General features: G+C 38.2%; 1 protein-coding gene across 1 annotated transcript in view; it reads right to left on the bottom strand.

The window, feature by feature from the left end:
- Positions 1 to 396: 396 nt before the first annotated feature.
- The window catches only part of LRRC1 (leucine rich repeat containing 1), a 66274-nt gene continuing 42464 nt past the window's right edge, over positions 397 to 24206 (bottom strand). Inside the window, exons 6-15 of the mRNA XM_018077804.2 lie at positions 22984 to 23040; positions 21350 to 21413; positions 20513 to 20587; positions 18654 to 18798; positions 15968 to 16086; positions 14886 to 14969; positions 6219 to 6334; positions 5134 to 5306; positions 3461 to 3597; positions 397 to 1607 (exon numbers count right to left, since the gene is read on the bottom strand). Of these exons, the coding sequence (XP_017933293.2) occupies positions 1449 to 1607; positions 3461 to 3597; positions 5134 to 5306; positions 6219 to 6334; positions 14886 to 14969; positions 15968 to 16086; positions 18654 to 18798; positions 20513 to 20587; positions 21350 to 21413; positions 22984 to 23040 (1129 nt within the window). The 3' untranslated portion in view covers positions 397 to 1448. The remainder of the gene's footprint in view (positions 1608 to 3460; positions 3598 to 5133; positions 5307 to 6218; positions 6335 to 14885; positions 14970 to 15967; positions 16087 to 18653; positions 18799 to 20512; positions 20588 to 21349; positions 21414 to 22983; positions 23041 to 24206) is intronic.

The raw sequence follows: 24206 nt of genomic DNA on the forward strand, positions 1-24206 counted from the left end.
CTCAGCAGCAGAAGGGGTGTGGTTAGCCACTCATGAAGTGTCAGATATTTCATTTTGTTCAATATGGGTTCATTGTATCATCTCACACCAAATATGTGAAATTTTTGCTCTGAACTCTGACTACTCAAGTTCCTGCACTGAACCAGTCAGTGGTCTTTGTTAGCTCATGGCACATACACAACCCAGAGACACCAACAATCTTTATCAGCCTTTTGCAAAACTGTTATTTACCGAATTCAGTTAATACTTACCTTTAGAAACAAACCAGAACCCACAGATTTAATAAGACCTTGAAATCAGCACTGGACCACTGGAAGTGCAACACAGCAACAATGATAGTAAATTCCAGTATTAATTGATACTTTAATTGCTGTTTTAATGATACAATGAATCTACTGAAGCTTTCAAAGATTTTTTTTATTATGGTTTTATATATTTTTATAAAACCACCAAAGCAGTTTAAAGAATCATGCTTTCTTGTGTAATACATAAAACTAGTTTCATACTGTGCTTCTGAAAGTCTATCGTGCTGTTTTTCAAGTTATTTTACAGATGGCACATTTGAAAAAAACAATGGAAGCATGAACTTCTAGTGACTGCAATGCAACACGGGATCCAAACCAAGATGTTTCATTACAACTAAGTTAAAGTGTGAGTGCATTATGTAATAAACAATAGCAGTTTGGTCATTTAAATCTTAATTCTCTTTACAACAAAACTAACATTTGTGCTTCATGACCTAAGATTCCATAATACAAACATAAGTTCTCTGCTGTAAAATTCCCAATGTCTGAAAAGAAAGACATATCTAAAGCTGGAGACCAAATCTACTCACTTTCCTCAAGAACTGTTATATTTAAGACTAATATGACATACAAGACACAATAAGGCACAATGGGTGGTACAAACAAACGATACAGCTGTCCATGAAACTTGTTCTCTTCCACAAATACTAAAATATGTACCGCTCAAGATAAATTTTCTCTTAAAAATGAAATACATCATCTTGTTATGAAAGTCCTATACAAAAATTTAAAATTTACACCATCTGAGCTGCCAAAAAAATAAAAAAGTGTATCAATTTCCCACAAAACTATATTTCTCACCAGCACATCCAGCCACTGGGAAGAAGATATCCCAGCACTCTGGAAAAGAAAAGCATTATTTCCCCTGTGTTTAAGACAAAAATATTGTATTTTGCATACAGTAGTGTATTAAACTTTAAAAAGCCTAGGACTACTAAAATTACAATATTGATTTGGAAATTATTGGTTCACTGCCTGGATGAAATAAGGCACTTTCTTCCAGTGGGCCGCATTTTTCACGTATGGAGACGATGAATCAGGTTCTGGTTAAAAACAAAAAGGGGCTCAGTGAGGTCCCAGAAGACGACAGGAACATTTCAACAGCAGGGGAAGACACAGGAGGCAAAACCTGGAGATGAAACTCTACACGGAAGTGGTCACTCTGTCAATGGCATTATTGACCTCGTTTTTGTTTGAGTCCAGTCCTTTAGCAGCATTCATATCATTCCGTAAATTCTCCACTGTCTTTTTCATGTTCTTTAATTCTCCAGGGTGTGGAGTGGCTCGCCTTAGAAGTGTTCTCTAAAAATAAACAGCGCAATAAGTGGTTTTGCCTTCGTCTCTTTGCAAAAACAACATACACTTTCAAGGCTTCAGCATTCACATACCAAATACTAGGTATCTTTCTTTTTCTTTTTTATCCCCCCTTTTCCTTTTCAAACTATGATGTTCTGTGCTGAATATGACTTTCATAGCTGCTTGTTTATGAAGATAGTGAAAGAGGTTTTAAGAACTGTCTAGGAGCAAATTTTTTCCTCTTTTGGCCTACTAATCTGAAAGCCACTCAAGTGAAGTACAATTACAAGTTATGAAGTGAAGATTCTTTCATAAATGTAGTTGGGGATTTTTTTTTCTCCCAAAAGCATGTAAGTGATTTAAGATCACATTTCAAATAGAAAACATTCATCTGATTTTGAAAGAATCCCACAAGAGTGTCAAATACATGTTTGTGTGAGGTTTTGTATGTCTTCCAGCCCCACCACACAGTTTGGTTCTCTTGTCAATTGAGAACAAGTATCCTGAGAGGATGAAGAGGGAGTATTTCTCTCCCCTCTTAAGACACAAGAATGTCTAACATCATTGTGCTGAAACCTTTACAAGGAAAACAAAATTTACAAAAACTGCATTTAGCATCCAGGGTGGAGACCAACAGAACACCACAAATATAAAATACGTATAATAAACATATACATGCAGTTACTTTTTAGTGGCATACATGTAAACTGTGCACATTATGGATGAACTGATGACCCATAAACGGATGCTTTAGTCAAGACTGCTTTGGAAATCTGCCCTTCCTTCTCCCCAGTAAGATCATAAACCCTTTTTTTCCCTAAAAAGGTCCTTGCCTCAAATCAGGCTGTAATACCATGACTGAAAGCAGTTGTCTTTAACACAGGAGCCCTCGCTACTGTATGGACATCCTCAGGTTGGCACAGTTTTTAAGCAGCATTATTCTGAACTCTCTTATTAGTCAGTCTACGAACAATGCTTGTTAAGAGACGACTAGTTTCTGCTGCTTTGGAGTAAGCAACTACCTTACTTGTTCATTTACCTTATAACTAGAAGCTTTTATAGTCACTTTTTAAAGTAAAACAATCCAGACAGTGCCCTGAAGTATCTCAAGCTGAGATCTAATGAGGATCACCAGCAACTTTTTAGAGCATCAGAGAAGCAAACTGAAAATGTGATTGAAGAAGTCTTATTCTTTACAAAGAGTTATAATTGTTAATAGAAGTTAGTAAAACTACAGATCACGTTGCATTTTGATCTTCAGGACATGCAGAGTCCAACTTAATGGAGAGGTCTTATAAATACAGTGACAGATGTTCCCACATCCTTTGTTTAAGTGGGAAATTAATGAGCAACATTTTTTCTGTTTATGGACACACTGGTTGTTTCATGGCAAATGGTGGAGTTCAGAAAAAAAAAAAAGGAAAGAAAGAGAGCAAGAAAGATAGGAAATAGAAATCAGAAAGACAAACGATGGCAAACGTAATGGAGACACATGCCAGAGTGCTGGAATGTTAAATTAGACCCTAAGTACTTTCAGGCAGTAAAGCTTCAAAGATGCAGAGAAAGATCCTATCTTCTTTCTGCAAAGAAAACATCCTGAGCAGACAGAGGAAAACAAAGCAACACAAAGACTGCCCTGCATCAGAATATAAAAGTTATATTCAAAGTAGAAAAGAAAAAAGGCATTTAAAGTCAATATAAAAAGTTTCAGCAGTCAACATGAAGAGTTTCTGCTACAAATGTACACACAAAACAGCAGTCACAGCTGAAATATGTACAGCAAGAATGCTCAGATACTTTTTACACTTTTGCATTAAAGTCACAGTGTCTGCAGGTATCCAAAGGCTGGGAAAACATACCATTTCATTATCCTCTTCATCTTTTTCATCTTCTAAGAAGCGAATTGCGCTGACTCGATTCACTGCCCGCTCATTCCATGTTTCATCTGACATTTCATTTACCAAACTCTCCAATGCACCACATCGTGGTAGGTTATCTGTTAGAACAGGAAGATGCAGCTCAGGATTCACAGCAACATGCATGTGAATCCACACAATCAGCATGCTATATTGGCAATAACTGCAATAACCAACTAATCACTCATTCAAGATTTACAAGTGGCTATTTCTACTTTTTTTGGCAGAAGAAAGAACTTGCATTTCTTTTCTGTTATTGAGGACACACACTAAATAGTTTATGCATAAATGAGCTATTTCTATACTTGGACTGTTTCAGATTTTAAAGTGCTGATTATATAATTTAATATATGTGGTTTTTCTTCTGGATCATGGCTGCCACCTGACATTAGCCAGTTCACTAAATGGATTTCCTAACACAGGATCATTGCTTTTACTGACTTCATCCTTTTAATACTATCAAGCATACACATCCAACAATCCTAATTCCAAGCCTTCTCTGCTTGAAGCTATGAAATTCACCTGGAGAGGCGGTAATCTAATTTCTAGTAGTGTGGTCCTTAGAGAAAGTCGGTCTACCTCAGTTCCTCTTCTTGAACTAGCTTAATTTTCTCTAAATCTAAACAGGTTGATTCATTTACTTATTTTAATTCTTCATGGAATTTGTAGTCTTAAAATCCAGAAGCTGAGATAAAACAAATACTTCTACACTCCTGCTGCTTCAATGGTTTCTATTTGCTCCAGCCACACAGGACTGAAACACTGGAATTAAGTCTGGGTACCTACAATACAGATTATCTACAGCTGAACTTTTCTCCTCAGGCCCCTTTTGGTCTCAATGGAGAAGAATCTACATGATTTTCTTTTAAAGTCCATTCTTGCATGGGATAAATTACTTTGCAGTGATTACACCAGAAGTTTAAATATTAGCTCAGACGAATCCCCTCCAATGTTCACACACAGCTTTAAAACTTGAGGACAAAAAACATTCAAAAGTTACTGGAGCAGCAACCCAGCCAACAGTGAAAAAGAGTTTATGGTTCCACCTGACCCAGAGGCAAGTTTCAACACAAAAGGTAAACGCAACTTATAATGCAATTCTACACTTGTTAATTAATATAATAAAGTTATTGTACAGCATATTTGCTTGAAAGAAAATTAGCTTGCTAAAAAGTAAAATGTCTACTGCTTACTACTCACTATGCAATTCATTTTTCTGGTTAAAAAAAGCAGAAAGGCACTAATTTTCACAACATATATATGTATTTAAGATGTATAATCAATGTGCACAAATATGGACACCACTACGTGGCCCACTGGCAAGCCTCAGAATAATGATCTAAGTCTTTTTCTTTCAGATCTGTATTTTATTTATTGTATGTATTGTATTTATTGTTGTCACTGCATTTTCAGTAACACTTACTGCCAAATTTTCAAGTCTTCTGAAGACCGATTACAGAAAAAAAAGAAGTTTAATAGTGAAAATTCAACCAGAACTTTGGTACTTTGCTCATTAGTGCTTATGAATCGTTTACAAACCTTTATGGAACAGACAACAAAGTAAACAAAGAAGTAATATTTCTATACAGAATGAAAAGTTGACTCTACGCACTCACCTTGGCAAACAGGCTCAGAAGGCATTTGAGGAAGTAATACACATGTCAAAATCTTTTCTCCTGTTTCAGGGTCTGTGTCAGTCTGAAATGTCAGTAGAGGTTGGGACTGGTTATCAGACAACCACAAAGCCTTCAGCTTTAAGGTAGTCAGTGAGAGGGGAAGATACGCCAGCCTAGTTTAAAAAAAGAAGTAAAAAAGTCAGGGCAATCTCTAGGAGACTTAGTAGAGACTCATGAAGTTGACTTAAGTATATATCATTGAGTTAGAATAAATAGGACTGAAATTATTGCCTCTAATAAAAGGCATTGCAGTAGTCATCAATTCCAACTACTCCGTTCTTTAGAAAAAAAATAAATCTGCAGCTTAACTTTATACCATAATCCTCTGTAGCTGTGAGTAACAGGTAAAACTGTGCTGAGCTTTCTCTACTGCAGTAAACTGCCCAGGAAGGCAGACGGCTGCCTCCGCTCAGGAACGTTACACATAAACAACTGTCAGAACAGTAACATGTAAGTGCCTCTGAGACAATTACTTTGCATAGAAGAAATAACATTTGCTTTTCCTCCTTTTTTTTTTTTTTATTTAACTCCCTACCAAGCAACTAAACTAATTTGTTGGTTTATGCTTTAATCCACTCATTTTTGCATGTTGATGTCTGAAGCACACTAAGATTGGTGAGAAGCTACAAGGTCAAACTGGCTTTCCTTGTTACCTTCACTGTATTGCAAAGATAAGACACTCGATATTAGTGTTACTCGGTGTTATGGTTGGTAGTTTCAGCTGAAGCTCTAGCAGTTGCCTAGATTCTCATTTTCAACTCCAAAATATACAAATCCAGATGGTTTTTTTTAAAATCCTATCTCTTCCTCAGAGTCAAAGTAATCAAAAAAAATCACACTCATGAAAACACACAATTTATGCTACTTTTGGCCAAGGGGAAAGACTACTTTCAGAATTTCGACCATAACACTAACATAAATGTCATAACTGGTTTTTATTACTTCATTCTTAGACGTAGTATCTTTTGCTATCAGAAAGAATTGAGTAAATACAGCAAAAGAACATGAAAACAAAAATCTCTTGCCTGTTTCCAGCAACATCCAGGACATGAAGTTCAGTGGCTTGTGAAATTTCAGAAGGAATTCGAGATAATCTGTTGTCACGTATAGAAAATACGTTAAGACTGCAGCAGCCCCCAACCTATATTAGAGAAGAGGGGGGGGGAAAAGTCTGGTTTTGTTGCCATACGACAGTATAACAAAGGCATGCAGTACTGGTCACAGAGTATGTCACAGCACATTCAAGCTACAATGCCTGCCAGACACTTCACCCAGAGGTACAGACTGCAAACAAGTGTTAGCTTAAAAGAAGTCTGACCTGAAGCAAGTCTGTTGGAGCCAAGTCTTGAACATCTGTATCTCTGTATCTTTACAAATAGGTTGCATTCTACCTACCTTTCAGAGCCTTCTACACAAGGAAAAAACCAGTAATCACACACAGGCTACTCTGTAGACAACACTCACAAAAACCCCTACCCTTAACTTTTTCTAGCTCTGCATTTTACATATTAATTCATTCTTTCCTCTCAGTAACTTAGGTACAAACAATGGGGCTTTTGGCAAAGCAAAATGCTAAACACACCAACCAACTCCCGACATTTATTGAGGCCACAAAGAGTAATGAAGAGTTCACAAGAAGCAGAAGACTGAGTAAAATCTTTGATGCCCTGAGTCGTTAAAAGTATCTCATTTCAAGATGATTCCCATATGAATTGGCCTTCTTTAATCTATTGTAATCTAATATCCTCTGTCTCTACCCATTTATCCAAATGTAAGCATTTGCATTCTTAAGCTAGTTTTCTGGGTGCAAAACATAGGAGTTTTCAGTTTTACCCTTAAAATACCTATATTTTCCACCAGAAGTAGATGTCTTCAGAAAAATAAACATTCTATATTTGATTTTAAAAAACCATATTCCAGTTTTATGTTCCAGAAGGAGCTACTCCTATAAACAGCAAGATTATTAGCTGTAGTAACTCAAAAGCTGCTTCAAGTAACTCTTTATTCTTATTCACAAAGAAAACCTACCTTTGTTTGCTTATCATACGGAGTTTTCAAAAAGCACTGCTGTTTGTTTGCGTGTTCCAAAACCCACCATAAGAAGAGGAAAAAAAGACGTTTCTTTTCTTACTCCAAGTATTAGAGGCAAAATATCCCAATGCCTTTGGAACCTTTCAAGTAAAGTGGACTTGGAATCTAGCTATAGACACCAAACGTAGTGGAAGAGCTTAGTTCAAAAATTGGAGGACTTCTATAGTCACACACATCTAAGAAGGGTTTCCTCTCAAAATATAGCCAGCGTGTTGCTACACCGTGCTCAGGAGTCCCCAAATCTGAGCTGAAATTATTCATGTGTTCTTGTTAACTGTCAGTTGTGTTTTTGCAAAATCCACAATTCAGTCCAAATCCAAGTTTGAGATTACAAACAACTACCATAAAAGATTTTTAGTTGGTGAAGTAAAAATAATGTTGATTTAACCTACACTATTTACAAGGAAAAAACCATTTTTAAAAGGATGCAACTCTGACTACAAAACAAAACAAATACACCATTCACCTTCCTTTGTATCATAAATGCTTTTTAATGGAAGAAAGCAGCAATCAGCTGCTCAAGGCTTCTGATTCACAAGATATTTACAGCAAAAAGTTACAATGCAACATTCTCTTGACAAAACAAAATCTGTGATGTTTCCCCTAAATCACTGCACTCTTAAAGAATGCAGCTATTTCACAAGATTACCAGCTTTCCTGGCCCTGTGTGTACAACAGAAGCATCAGCCTTGTTAGCCATTTTAGCTTGTGAATCAAAGCCCTTAGAAACCAGTGCTCAAATCGTGAGCAAACTTTCTTAATGCAAGAATTCTGCTACTCATATTAAAGCGTGTATAGATTCTTAAATAATGTGCCTTCACATATTCACAGAATACAGTGCCATTTAAAAAAAAAATACATATACACACTAATTGTCTAATTGGTGTTTCTAACATGAGGAGCTGTGAAAAGCAAGAAATACAATTAGTGAATGTTGATGAGCTGGTAAGTGATGCCCTACGTGTACACAAGGTGTTCGATTTTCATGAATGAAGTTTGCGTTATTCAGTCTTGGAGCATGGAGATCCAAACAGTTTAGCCAAACAAACAAGGTAAAGCCATGCAGCCCTGATGAGACCAAAACTTCTGTACTTCTGACAATGGAAAAATGCAGCAGTGGAATCGGACGGCCCGAGTCATCATGCATTTAAAGCAGTTTAATGAAAGGTAACAGTAGAACCGTGGACTGAATAATACTTACAGGGTTATCAATTTACCTGACCCATAATTTTCCAAGCGGCTAACAATTAAGAAAATACAAAAGATGTTCAATTTATTTTTCTTTATCCATACTGGATACATGGACAAGAGCATGCCAACAAATGGGAGACAGAACACACATTTTTTTACTGCCAACTCCTAAATTATTTTAACTTCTGTTAATTTAACTTTGCATATCACTCAACAGGCAGTTGTTCAAAGGTTTTGTTTCATTCAGAGGTAGTGAATTTTCCTAGGGTAGTGGGGTAGATAAAAAAAGAGACACTGAATTTTTTTTAAGTAACTGTTTTAGAAAATGAAGACAGCATCTAACGAGCAGTATCAGGTGAGATATCACAGGAAAAAAAAGACAGTTCAAAATAAACTAAAATCTTTGTCATTTCAAACAAAGATGGCACCCATCCAGCAGTACAGAAAGATGTCAGGTCCAATGTTTGAAAACCTGAACATGAAGTGGTACCACTGAGGCAAAGTGCACACACTACATGGCATGCTGAAAGGAAAACACTGCTGTGACCACCGTGAAGTAATACGGTATCAGAACGTCACTGGTTTGGCTGAGAGTCATTAACTGGGGAGGAGCCATGCTTTCCAAGGGTCTGATCACATGCTTACAACAAACTCTGCCAAACCACAGCATATGCACCAAGTACACAGTTGAGGCCACAAGCCCATGTAACACTTAAGCACACAATTCATTTCAAGCACAGACTTCAATTAATGGGGACAAGCATGTGCTTAGTTCTAGGCACATGAGTAACTGTTCCAAGGACTGGAGGCTTAAAGAAGTCCTCACATTCTTCTGCAGTGAGCAAGACATCAGGAAAAGATCTCAAATGAGTTGTGCATGTCTAAGTCATACTCCTGAGATTTAGTTCATTTTAGCAACTTTAATTTAAGGGTTATTCCCTTGTCACATCACACCAACTCCAAAGAACAGTAAGCCTAGATAAAAACCAAAACCAAAACCCACACATCAGTCAGGCAGAAAATGGTCATTACTACGAAGTGCTAATTTCAAGATCACTGATACTATGAAGTCAGAATAAAACTGCATATTTGCAATTCAGATGGACTTGCTTGAGAGGATGAGCATCACTAGGACCCCTCTGGGTTCCACACAAAACTATACCTATGGAGGACCTTTTTGCTCTTTCCTTCTATCTCAGTCTGAGGCTCATCTTTCTAACAGCTTCCCTGTTCTGGAGAAGCAGTAAGGTTTGGATGTACATAGGCAGTATGTCAGCTTGGCTACTAAAGCTCCCCACTATGTTCTGATCATGGGAAGCATTCAGCACTTCAGCCTCCTGCTTTTTTGACATTCATATACCTGCTACTAGTCCATCTTAGACAGTCCTCTAGAACTGCAAGTCTTAACACATCACTTCTCTGCTTTTGTTTCTGTTGACTCTTAAGTATATACCAGCAGTTGTTAACTACTCAAAAGCTATGAATCAATTATCCTGTCCTTTACCAGTTAGCATCTTTCACACAGGTATAAGCAATGAAAAAAAATTACGATATTATGACAAATACTATAATGATTATTCTTCAGCATGTGACTAGTTAAAGTCCAATGACACATCTCTTTTATTCAACTCTCAAAACAGCTGTCAGCGTCAAGAACTCTCACTAGGTTTATACAAGCCTGATAAACATATTGGCAATTTAAACACAGTTCCTCTTGTGTTATAAAACCTTTTCCAGAGTGTCATATCCAAAATTTTGTTTGGGTTCAAAGTAAACAAGGTCAGAATTTTCCTTGGCTCTACATAAGGTATACTACTTCTTTAACTGAAAGCATAGAATACATTTAGAGGAGGAAGAAACCACCCAATTCACTATTATTAACTATTATTCAGTTATTAATAACTTTAAATTGGCTAGGAAAATCTTCAGCAAACTCACTTCAACACCCCCTGCACCACTGGTGAATAGTAGAGGAGGAGGAGCATAGCAAGGGAGCTGCTCCACCCTCTGTCTCAAGACAAGTTTTCCTGCATTTTTCCTCAGTGCCTTTTTTCCCTCTGAGACGCACAAACGCATACTTTTACACAAATGAGGGAAGGGACAGGACATCAGAAGTTAAAACCAGAAACAACAAAGCAGTCCCACTTATTTGAAAAACAAACTTAAAAGACAGTTACTGCCAAAAAAAACCTGCAGTTTTACCTACTGGAATAATAATTCTCACAATATACCTCAGAGCCAGGAAGGACACATTACAAGATCTCTGCAGGTTGTAAAGACTCATTAACAAAAGCTGGAAAACATTCCAAGGAGGTTATTTATGCAAGTGCCAAAATCAACACACCAGTTTCACCAGCGCTCCTGTGCCAAGGTGAGATTTCAATGCCTGAGAGTCACCAAGCAGGTCTTTCAAGTTTAAGGGGGAAAACATTTCTAACTATGAACAGGTTTAGACATTCTCAGTTCTTGCTGAAGTTTGTTTCACCACTTGGTTCAGTAAGAGAGGGATCAAGCTGCAAGATGAGATAATGAAGATGAAATCTGTCAGTGACTCAAGTCTTGGTCATGCATTCAGCTGTTCCACATTTTACCTTTATTGGCACACAATACAGAAGAACCTCTGAACCAGGAAACTTTGAAGGTATATTTGCATAAAAACTCCTCAATAATCCCAAGTCAGAAATCTTACACCAAAAGATAGAGAATGGTTTTACAAACATGCCTTGAAACAATCTGGCAATGTAATGGCTTAACAGATTTGACCCCAAATCCAATTCTCTTAAACTGCTAACAAAACAAAATCAAACCAACATTCCCCCCGACCCCCTTCCCCCAAAACTACAAAAAAAGCCCCTACACTGCCTCAGAAAAGCTGGAACTCAGAGATTATCTCACCAGGGCACATTAGAGCAGGCACATACTTTCTGCCATTCTATGTATAAAAGCTCTCTTTGCTACAGGAATAATTCTGAATAAAAGGACAGAGATACCAGCAAGCAGATACCGTATTGGTTACATGTGCTCTTCTCCCATTTTTTCCATTTTTTTTTTTTACATGCATGTTACCAGACTCTGTGTCTTTGTCCCTCTCCAACAGAAACCAGTAATGGCCTGTCATACTTATAAGGATGAAGACCACAAATGCACAGCTGTTCTAGCACTCTGTAAGGCAGGGGAAGAATGAAAGAGGTAAGGAAAACAGCAAAAGGAAAAGAGGGGAAGATAAATTAACAAAAATATCTGTGGTGCACACTCTACTTCTGCATCTGACTCTGCTTCTGTGAAGGGGGAACCAGTGTACAAGTACTAACACAGACTGACGTGCAAAAGTCCAAGACCTCAGTCCTCACCATACTGTCTCTCAGGAGACGTATTAAGCAACACACAGCAGGCATGGGTATTGAAAATGACTACTGTCAGAAGCTTGTGCCTGGCTTTAAGTATTAATTAGTTGGTTTAGGACGAAAATAAATGGAAAAGATAGTATGATTCTCTCACTGTCAAGTAGAGCCTTCCAACAGACAGAAAAAGGGTGACACATTTTTCAGTTTTCTTTAAGTGTTCTACCAATGCATTTTATATTACTTTTTTTCCAAGTCAGTAATGATGAGAAGGAAAATGGAAATCGAACACTTCACCCAAGACACCAAATTGTTCCTCCCTGCCATCCAAAGGAAAACTGAGAATTGGGATCTCTGCCATTATCAGCACACCTGAAGCTGCTCCTGTGGATGCTTTGCGTAACAGCAAACAGTACTGGTTATACCTGTGCACTCAGTTTACACAGAACATTTTTCTTTTAGAGCTATGAAACATATCTCTTCACTGAATTCCTCTGAATTTTAACCAGAAAAATTGCATTACAGAAATGTTCATGTTTAGTTTAAAGCAAAATGCTATTGGTTAAGAAGAACACTATACAAAGAAAATGCAGTTCCGGGAACAGACGAAAACATGAGCAGAGAGCAGTAGATTCCTCTGTTTTTGAAACTAGCATTTCAGCATTGTTAGAAGGCAATCTAAAGAGGGAAAAGCATTTTACTGCACAGCCTAAGCCCACGGAATTCAAACTGAAACTTGAAAAACTGAAACTGAAAAGCCTCGTTAGCTAGACGGCAGGTTCTGCAATACATGCATATTAACAGTATTTTTGAGACAACCTATTGCATCGGTGGTTTATGCTTTCTATTTGTCACATTACCAGCTTGGAATTCCAATGCACTGATCTAGAGGGTGGACATGACCCTCCAGTTAGAGAAGGACTGACTTCCTTTAAAAATAAAAAATTAAAAATCCACAGAGCAAAACATAAAATCTTACATTACATTAATTTCAGTATTTGCTCTAATGAGTCAGACATATTGGTGTGGGTACCTTTAAAGGAAAAATAAAAATTCTATTTCAAAGAAGTGGATAGGGAGTCAAGGAACTCTGCTTCCTCTGTTTCTCTGCCAAGCTTCCTGGGAACCACCCTCTCCCATTTTAATTTCCTGGACTCCATCAACTCCCCAGCTCACCTCATTCCAGATACTACCTTCCATTTCCTCATTATCTGCCTTCTCCAAACACAGGCTCATCCCTGACTTCTTCCCACTGCTGTCCAGTTGTCCCCCTCTGTCCCTCTCATGTGCACTAATGTTCTCTTCACACACTCTCATTCTTCACCCTTGGATATCCCCAACTCCTTCACCAACCGAGCAACATTTTCCACCTCTGAAACCCACTGCTGGTTCCATGTCTCCAGCATCTCGCTCAGCATTAATCCCTTTATTGTTCTGCACTGAGCTCTCAGCTCCATTATTCCCCGTAGACCTGTTCCATATTCATCCTGCTTTACCTGCTTCTGAAGCCAAGCCTTCTCCTTTCATCTGCTCCTGTCCCTGCTCTGTCCAAGCCACACTGCTTGCCCTCATACACTGTCTCCAATATCATGTACTTCATGTATAAGCACTAAGAAAAGTGCTTATACATTACATAAGCTATTAATGGATAATCTGGAAATAAAGTGTACCAGTAAAACCTCACATGCTATAACGAACTCAGAGCAATTCTGCTTAAAGGCAGAGTAGACATAAAATTGTACAAATCTCAAGTTAAGATATTTTAGGACACCTGTGTAATGTATTAACTTAAAGTTCTTTGTACAGACATGGAAAGTTTTCTGCTGAAAGAGCATAAGATTAAAATTGTTATCACATACCAACCCAGAAACACAGTTTTCCCAGGGTCTTGCCTCTTGCCAGCATTCATGGAACCTGTCTGGGTACACCCTCTGCAGTTTTCTGTTCAGAACCAGCAGCACCTCTGCAGAGAAGACACTGTCCTGCTAGAGAAACTGCAGTACTCACACCTTCTCTTCCCTCCCCATTAGGTGACTGGCCTGTGGCAGCTCAGACCCAGGACACTGGAATTGTTACTGCCAGTGCCACAGCAGCATCCTCTGTCCCTGCTTGACCCCTCTCTTCCATCTGCGAGTTGCCTGCCACTTTGCTTCTCTCATACCACCTCCTTGAGCTGTCCGAGCTCCATAAGGAAGAGAGCCAGAGCTGATACTCCTCTCAATTTCTGTCCATTGGTTGCCACCTGAGTACACATCCCTCCTGCTCCTGAAGTAACTGAAAGTGGTGAAGAAAAGCTTCAAACTCAGAGCTATATGTTACAGATAGATAAGAAAATTAAGAGGGAGAATTACTTGGACAAAGATTACGGAGAAACAGTAGTGCAAACCGAACCAACTCACAGCCCCATGCTCCAATCACAGGATGCTGCTTTCCCTGGCCTCTTTCCAGAATTTACAACTGAACTAAACTTCTAAGGCTTTCGTTACACTTAGTTTCACAACAGAAACTCTAGCCTAATTTCATTCCACCCGCTGTTACAATACACAAGAAGTCCCAGTGATCATAGCTGTAAGATTTGAGGTATATTGGTCACATCAGGTCCTCACAGTTAAGGGCAAAAGCAGTCCAGAGACCTTCAATAAGACTGTCAAGACAGTCTCTGAGCCACTTTTCAGAATACGAAACTTTCCCTTTGCTATTGCTCCCTAGAGTGAGGTGAGGAAGAGGCTGACAGTACTTTTATACTACATGTAGAAGAGGCATATTGGTGTTTAAATGCATTTCACCTACCAGAAGTCCGAGTGTTCAAATAGTGCTGGACCTGACACCCACACTGGGAATTGCCAGTTACAAGCTAATTAGATCCAAGCCTTCCTGTTCAACTGCAAAGACATTTTGCACTTCCAAGCCACCAAATCACCAGAGCTGCTGTTCGGATCTAATGGACAAGTTCCTGGTTATGATCAGTTTGGAAAGAATCCCCAGTGCACCAAAGCTGCCTGCTACTTCTTGTAGGTATTTGAAACCAAGAGTTTTCTGCTTGTACTATCACATCTGCACAAAACTTACCTCTTTGGGCAAGGATGTTAATTTGTTTCTATCAGCATTCAAATTGTTCAGCTTCTTTAGTTTTCCAATGCTCTTCGGCAATGACTGTGCCAACACAAACAAAATAAAATGCAAACAGAATTCGTAAATACACAGTCAGAACAAAACTTCTCTCACTTTAAAAATTAAGTAATATCCTGATCCACTTTCAAAATTGAAGTGTCTTAGTCCTCATTACTGCCAGACCTTCCAAAGAAGATCTAAAGGTTTATATTGCAGAACAAATATCTAGGAATGTCAGTTTCTAATACAAATTCACTCATGAAATATCTCTGCACTAAGACAATAGTCACACAAGAGCTGTGTACAGAATGCACGTATGCAGAATGCCCATATCATTGAACTTCAGGTTTTCCAAGTTAATTGAGAAGCAATCTCCTAACTTAGGTGCTATGAATTGACTTCTGGAGAAGCATCTTTCCATCAGACTTATGACCCTAACTCAATCATACCAACTGAACTTAAGAAATGCTCAATCCTAGATCTTTATGGAGACATCTACTCTCCAAGTGTCAGTGTCATGTGAAGACAGTTCCGAAATAATGGAAGGAAACACCTAACAGAAGGAATTCTTATTTATTTTAACTGACCACATATCGTATCTAATATCTGGCTAGAGTACAGCAGCAGAGCAAGGAGCAATACAACAGAAGCTCTGCAGCACTCAGGGCTCCTATTCAGTTCCGGCAAGTCTGATCCAGATAATGCACAGGAAAAATTGGCAATAACACAATACAGCACAAACCCCGCATTAAAAACACAACAAAGTAAGTGATACCTGCACTCCACATGCTCCAATTCCCTTACTGGTCATGAAAGATTCAAGAATGAATATGTAATTGCTGAAGCATTTGAAGGGCATATTGTTACTACACACAACTTGATCTCCAGCATTCATTGAACAGGTAAGAAATAAGATGCATTTAAAGAAAACTTGCTAGTTAGCAGGAGCAAGGGTGAGTAATCTAATGAGCTAAGTGATTCAGCACCTAAGAGCAGGTCTTATTACCACCCACCATTTGAGTAGCCATGACCATGTTTACCTGCAGCTGGTTTTCTGTGAGAACTAGTTCAGTAAGGCTTTCACAGTCTCCAATTGAATCTGTTAGTTGAATCAGTTTGTTCTGATCAACCTTTAAAATGGAGAGCCTTCGCAATTTTCCTGGACAGAAAGAAAAATGTGTGTTTTTAGTTTAGTATCCTCCAATACCTGCTTTAATTACATTAAATTTTACTGCTGCAAAATTTCTAGAAATCCTCTAAAACAATGAATTTTTTCAGGTAAAAAAAAAAGAACTCAAGCACTGCTTCACTTGGTGCTTGCACTATGTTGGGAAGTTTTAACATCACTGAGTTCATATTCAATATAAATATCCATATCCAACATTTAAGCCTAAGAAAATTGCAATAAATTTGCAATCTGAACATATTCCATGTAAATATCAAGGATGTGTCTACCCAAAGGCCTATAAACACGTGAAAATTATCAGTTTTTTCCTCCATTATACAACATCTATTAATAAAAAAGTGTGAAGAAGATCACCTACACCTAACTCAGCTACAGTGAGAATGGCTTGCAGTGAAGTGACAGCCCAAACCCAAACTGGATTAAGGTCTCCTTGTCCTCATATAGAACCCAGTTAGTCAGACATGAAACCCAATTTTATTCTTTAGACTAGAAATCAAACTTCTTTGAACGTGGTCTTCCCATGAAGAACAAAACACCATTTCAGCACAGAAAGCTCACCTTGTTCTTCTTTGCAACAGAATGGGGAGAGCCCAAGACAGAGAATTCAGGAGATATCACTAGCTTCTGACACCTCTCTGCCATCCCTACATAGTCCAAAACAGCTGTAATAGGCTGGCATATCAAATTCGCTGCTGATGCTAAATCGTGAAGAGACATCTGATATGCAGAAAGATAAAAACCTAAAGAGAAACTCAAGGTTTAGCACAGAGAAGTGCAGAGCTCTGCAACCAGGCAGAATAAACCTGTGCACCAGCACCACCTGGGAAATGAGGGCTGTACAGGAGTTCTGCTGGAAGGGACCTGGAGACTATTGAGGGCACCAGCTTGAACATAACTAGCAGTGAGCTCTCACCAGAAATAAACACTAGCTGGACTACTTTAGGAGAATTAAAGTCAGCAGATCAATAGAAGTTGCTATATCCCATCTACTTGCAAATAGTGAAACCACGCCTGTAAAATCATTCTCAGATTCACGTCATGTCCTGTCTTCCCCGTGTTCAAATGATGAGGGTCCAGTAGAAAGCTATCAAGATGGCCAGGGCACATGTGAGCTGAGGCTGAGGGAGCTGGCTTTGTTGACTCCCACCAAGAGGCAGCCGAGGAGATATCTAGGAACTACATATCCCACAGCTACTTGAAGGGCAGTTACAGAGATGACAGAGGAAAACTCTTCCCTGTAGTGGCAGGTAAGACAGCAATGGCTGTAAATTGAAGCATGGAAGATCCCAGCTGGACATCAGAAGCAGCTTCCTCACTAGGAGGTGATGCCCGGGGTGCTGGAGCCAGCTCCATTAGGGCTTTAGAGGCTTGGTGAGACATGGCATGACCCACTGGTGCTGACGAGAGCCCTGCTTCAAGGGCTCTACAGATCTACCAATCCAACCACCAATTCAGTGATCAGCTGAGCAACTCCCAGGAGCTTTCACATTAGACCAGCAAGGTTCACTTCTGCCAACAAGCTCTATCTAGCAGACTTGATGGGCTGTTGCATTTAAGAAGGTACAGCTCCATTTCTGATGTACAACAACTGTGCTGGCCAGCTCAGGTCATCACAGCGGGCTGCTGTAACTCTCTATCAAACACACATTAGCCAGCTGTAGGACCCACAGTACTCACCCCACCTCCCCAAGCTGAACTTCTAGAGAAGCATTTATCTTTTCTCATATAGCATACAGGGGAAGGGGGAAGGTCTGTCCATTCTTTTCCACATGTTAGATGTAGTTAAACCACATTCACAAGTCCTCCTTATCCTACAGCTTTATTTTGAAAGAAAAAAAAAAAGTCTTCTCAAGAAAGTACACTCTTGTAATGTGACACTTTCCAGAAAAACAGCTCATGAGCAGCAGAGAAAAAATGCTTTGCTGACTACTTGTCACAACTACTGCATGGGTAAAAACATGTACCTTAAAAAAGGCACTGGTAGTGCTTCAGAAAATATTCTTCAGTTACTGAACCTATTCTAAGGGGTCAGACACAGAAAGATTGTAGTTTGAATATTCAAGGGTAAGGAGTAATGGGCTGAAGTGCAACCAGTCATCCACTGGGTTCAGTATAGGATTAATCACATTGTCCAACTGAAGAGAAATACACATCCCCACTAAAAATTCTGTATTTCTATGGTGATACTGTCAGTCAGTCTTATCAAGTGACCCACAGCACATTACAAGTTAAAATTCTACAGTGTTAAAGGAGTTTATGATGGTGACATGGATACAGTGGAAACCAAAAAGACATTAATTTTTATTTTGGTTGGTAGGAATCAAGTGAAGACTGAAAGAGGATTATGAGGTAGTCATGTAGAGAATAAAAATGCAAAGTTAATAGAATTATGCATTTCATACTAAGTAAAAGGAAAAAAAACACAACCTGAGACAAGCTCATCTTTTGCACAAAAAGACTTCAAAAGACTTGAAAGCAAGTGACTTCCAGTTTATGATGGATTAAATGGTTCTGTGTGATAGCATTCACCTTGTACTTACCAATGCCATCAGGTAAGACCTGAAGTAAATTCTGAGAAACAAGCAAGTCTGTTAAAGAAGTCAGACCACTAATTTCTTCAGGAAGGCATTCCAATTTATTTTCAGAAACATCCAAACAAAGCAGGTTTTTCAGGTTTCCTACTTCCTGCAATACAAGACAAAAAATTTAAGTCATGCTCAAACACGTAAGAAAGCAATTTGAAAAATGTACCATTGCAATGAAATTCCACAAAGTAGAACAATTATCTATATGACCTCTAAATTGGTTGTTCTCTACATGACCTCTACATGCAGAAAAAAAAAGTAAATAATTACACTTTACATATGCTAAACCAACCAAGTGATTTAGTCACAGTTTCTTATTCTAGCTATTAAGACTGCCTTCAGTAGTCAGACAAGGGATGCTGAGCACACTGAGGCAAACAGCAGCCAAATCTGGAGTTTTCCCTCAAGTAGACTGCACAGTTGTTTTTTCAGAAAGGCAGATTATCAACCTGCACATAATTAAATCTACCCCTCCCAATTAACCCTAGGCAAATTAGGATTAGTCTCTCCTGGCTGCAACAGCAACGTGCCATGACATCTAGGGATTTCATATCTTCACATCTCCCAACTACAACAAATGTAGAAACAGGAATTAGGAGTGTTGCTCTAGCAAGCATATTTGAACTGCCAAGTTATACTGCCATCATCTGCAATTATTATTGACTACTTAAGGTTTTTACAATGGTAATCCAACAATTAGACAGAGAAATGCCTTTGCCCCTACTAGCTATCAGAGCATCCTCCCATTTCCCATGTACACAGACACCTCTATACATGCTTGAGAATAGTTCTTACTTTAGTCATTCACCTTTCAGAGAAGAGAACAGCTGGGGCAGAACTGCCCTTTACTTTTACATATATGAAATTTTCATACAGTGACAGCCATGATCCTAATTCACAGGATCAGTTCTTTTACTTTTGAAACATCTGCCTCTCAAGAGGATCTTTCATTAAACACATACACATACCCTTTATCCTACAAGTTCATCTTTTGGCCATTAGACAAAATACACAGTAACAGCCAGTTTCAATAAAAACAGCATCTAAAGTCAAACTTGACCTTTTATAAATGATTATTTCTACTTAAAAAATTATTAGGTCAAGCCAACAAAAACAAAGTCAACTAAGCCCACTAAATTGTAACTGATTTCCCAGGTACACAGTTGACAATTTGATCAATATATGAAATAACAGCAAACTGCAGGAGGAACTGAAGAAAAATCAGGTTTTGACATGTCTGTAAAGGAAAAAAGGGAAAAGGACCCATCCCACATGTTATCACAGTTCTTAAAAAAAAGGAAATTTGGAGTGCTGTAAGCTTTAAATGCTAAGGCCCTCATCCTGTGAGTGATATCAGATAGGGGATTTGCCTGAATAAATCAAAATTTCTATTTACAGCAACGGTTCTGTTACTTCTCCCTAACACTGTGCTTCAATGGATGAAGATGACTGCAAAAAGCAAAGAATCATACTCAGAACTATTAAAACTGCAATTTAGATAGATAAACAGGTGAGGGTTAGCTCAGACAACTAGTGGCTCCCTGATCATTGGGCAAGAACTGTAAACAGCGGGTGTGTCATCCTAAAAATTTAACAGTGCAGCTATTAGGAAACAATTCCTTTGTCAAAATGCTTAGAAGAAAATTTCTGACAACATATAGTATCATGGCCAATCCCTTACACACCCAAAGCCAAACCCAGGCAAAGTGAACTGAGAAATCTATTCCATTTTAAAGTACTTCCTTTTAGGTATGAATGAAAAGGTTTTCTTTTAAAAGCATCTTCAAAACAGTATTAGTAGAGCTCATCTTTACCTGAGGTATTTCAGCTAACTGGTTTCCATCCAACCAGAGGTCTTTAAGATTGAAAAGTGCACCAATTGTTTCTGGCTACAACATAAAACATCATAACGTTAAGTAGTATAGCAGCTTTAAGTAAAAAACAAATGGCCACCTTGCAATTACAATATAAGTAAACCAATTCTTATGCAAGCCCTAGTTAGAGGTACCTTGATTAAATGTAGCAAGGGTGACTGTAAGCTTTTGGGAACTCCATCATACAAGTTAATTGCTATAGCTTAACAAATTACCATTCTTTACCTGGCATTAACTAACAAATTGCATGCACACTCTTGATCAACTGCAAATCCAACATTTAATTGAGTCAGACTTCATGGGACATGAAAGATATCTTTTTGGTAGATCAATCTGCAACAATGTAGGACCCTGCAAACCTCAATAGTTTGCCTCAGCCCTTTTACAAAGATTCCTACTCTCACCCTGAAAATAAGTGAGCTTTCATCTGTGCTCAGCTCATCCAGCTCCCGACGGAAGCCCATGTATTCATTGTAAATGCAAGCGCAGACAAGAGTTTGTGCCCTTCCACTCCTTTTTACTTCCATAAAAAAAGCTGTGCAGTGCTCTCATTTTCTAGAGATCAGCTGCAGTTTTTTGAGTAAAGTGATATTGTACTGAACAAGACTAAGCAGATACAGGAATCACCAGCTCACTGCCAGAATTCATCTGTGCATACAAAAAGACTCTCCCTCCACACATTTTTCTTTCTTCAATTTTGGACATCATATAACCTATTTAATCTAAATGATGCATAAAACAAGACCAATGTGCACTTTCAGTGGTATGTTCTCTTACCAAGTGATAAAGTTCATTGTTTCCTAAATCAAGTTCTTCTAGTCGCTGCAGCTGGGCAAGTGATCTGTGAGATAAGTTAAAGCAAAACCACATTAGACTAAACCAACAGAAACCCTATGTATTTGAATGAGCTCATTTTACTGAAACTTGAATTTCAAATTACAATGTACTGAAGGCAGACAGCTATTTTACCAGGCATAGACTATATGCAGTAATACCTTACTGAAAAAATAATCTGGTTTGTCAGTCTAACTGTATTTCTTTGAAACTTAAAACTTAGAACAGGCAATCAAATCATTACTTTTTTTTTTAACCGTAAGTCCCTTGGGGTGGGAAATGCCACATAGTCTAGTACAGTTAGTTAGATTTATTTTTAGGGGAAATTTACAGTTATGCAACTGGACAAAAATTCCTCATAGTGTAACTATGTGACTCAAGACTCAATAAATCCATTATTTATCTTCTCAGCATGATCCATCCTTTTCTGAAGTATTTCAGGTTGGATTCAAGACTGTAAACAGAGGGAAGTCCAAAAGGATGTAAAAGAAGTTCTCTGAACATAAACAGACACAGAGAGCCACCCTTCTCCTTCAAAAACAGTCTGTTGCTTACCTTCCCCAAAGTCACAGTAGCATGAAAGCCAGCAAGACTTCTCAACTATATTACTTGCAGCCAGAATTTTCCAGGAGCAATAAAACTGTCAATATTCGCGATAGTTTCCTTCTGACACTACATGACAAAACTTAGCAATTCCTATCTTCTGATCACTGACATTTAAAGTGCCTTGTGGCTCACAGCTATAAACAGCCACAACCAAGGCAGTGGGTAGACTGACAGGAAAAAAAGGAACCCAAAGCAACTAGGGATGAGATTCTGATTAAAATAGGTTAAATCTTTTACAGTATCTATTAGATTATCTAAACAAGCAAAATAGGAGTCACCAAAGCTCCTGCAAGAAGCAGCCAGTTAGTGAAGGAAGGAAGCTCCTTCATTAGAGAAAGAAAAGGCTTCTTCTAGACAGACAAAAAGGATTCCCAAAATATAAGATACGAAATTCATCTTACAAAAGACCACAAAGTCCTCTGCCACAGATAACACAGAGACACCTATATAACTTTTTCCCCCAAAAATCACAGTAGGTGGAGTCAGACTTCAGACATCAGTAGGCCTAGTTTGCTACTGAGGCTTTAGAAGCCTCCAGGTTTTAGAAGCTTTTGGTTACTCAGCCCCAAACGCAAAAACTTATTTAAAAGGTCTAGAGTGGAAATCTCCAAGATCTTGTTACCCTACTTTCACGGTTATGAAATTTCAGCATGAGAACAACCCAAACCACCACTCCCACTGCAGACACGCTTGTTCAATGAGTGCAAGAAGTGTTTGGTGCTGCTGCGTTCTATACTGAATATTTTTTATAGAGCAAAGCCAATCCACACAAACTGCAAGCTCCAGTAAATAATCAAGTACAACTAGGAATAATGGATGTAACTAGATGTGGCTAAAAGAACACTGTGTCTCATACATGTCGTCAATTGGCACTGAATATTTTTCTAGCTGTCATTCAGTTTCACATGTTAGCAGATTTTAAGAATAAGAACATTTTGTTAATATAATCAAACATACAAAATGTCACTTACTCAGGTAAATACGTCAGCAAGTTTTCTCTCAGTTCCAGTGAAGCCAGGTTATAAAGACTAAAAAAAACAAACAAACACATTTTAATACAATCTTACTTTTCAGAAGTGTGTGTTTACACAGTTTAAAACAAAATTGCTGTAAAGTAGTTTTTTGTTGTTTTAGTTCAACCAGTCCCTGATGGGAAAGGCAGAATACAAAGACTAGGTTCTTGCATGTTTCTCTGTGATAGGCAATAGATTAAAGCTAGAAAGTAAACAGACAAAACACAAATTTCCATTTGTTAAGAGGTCTGTAGCTGCAATTTACTGAACAGAGCATACTCATTTGAATTGCATTCACTTACTTGCTTTCAGAATCTGTCACGGGCTACCAAAGTTACAGAGCACCAGGTAAACCCATCACTGCTCTAATGACGCCTGCTCATTACTGTGAGTGACATTATGCTTCTAAGCGGCTCACTTACTCCATATCCCGGGCTTTTACTAACATCACCATAGCAACATTCAGATTTCTCAGGGGTTTATTTATGACTAAATGGAACACAAGGAGTCAGACATTATCCCAACACTATAATCTGCTCTAATCCTCCACCATCACAGGGAAAAACAAAAATCAGATATGGTGATTGCAAATAAGGAGTTTTCTGCAACAGAATATGTTCCATCCCAGTGTGCACAGAAGCGGGACAGTGGCTAGGCCTTAAATAAAATCTAGTTTAGAAACAAGAATTCCACTAAATTTGAAACACATTAAGTCTAAGTGTGTACACCTTAGGAAAAAAAAAAGAAGCCCTTACATTTGCACCATAAAAATTTAATTTTTTTTCATCTCAAACAGTACCAACATACTGAACTACAGGATCATTACTTAGCCCCAGTAAAAAATCAGCTCAGTAAACCAAAAATAAATAAATAAATAAATAAATAAATAAAAATCTTCACATGCAACTCCAATACAGCTATCTAAGCAGAGAAAAACAACAGAACTGATATGACTTATCAAAAAGAAATGAAAATTTTTCATGGATTGACTCTGGATAGTGTCTGAAAAATAAATCCTTATTTCAAACATATTTTGTAGTGCATTCAGAAAATAGTGAATGAAATCTCAGGAGTTTTGATTACAGTCTCAGCAGCCCTCTCCAGCTTTTAAAATAAACACATTTTACCCAGTGGGTTCTGTATTCCTTCAGAAAAAGTACAGTTTAAATATCCCATATAGG

The sequence above is a fragment of the Manacus vitellinus genome, unplaced genomic scaffold (genome assembly GCF_001715985.3).
Source record: "Manacus vitellinus isolate BGI_N305 unplaced genomic scaffold, ASM171598v3 scaffold_4_pilon, whole genome shotgun sequence".
NCBI lineage: Eukaryota > Metazoa > Chordata > Aves > Passeriformes > Pipridae > Manacus > Manacus vitellinus.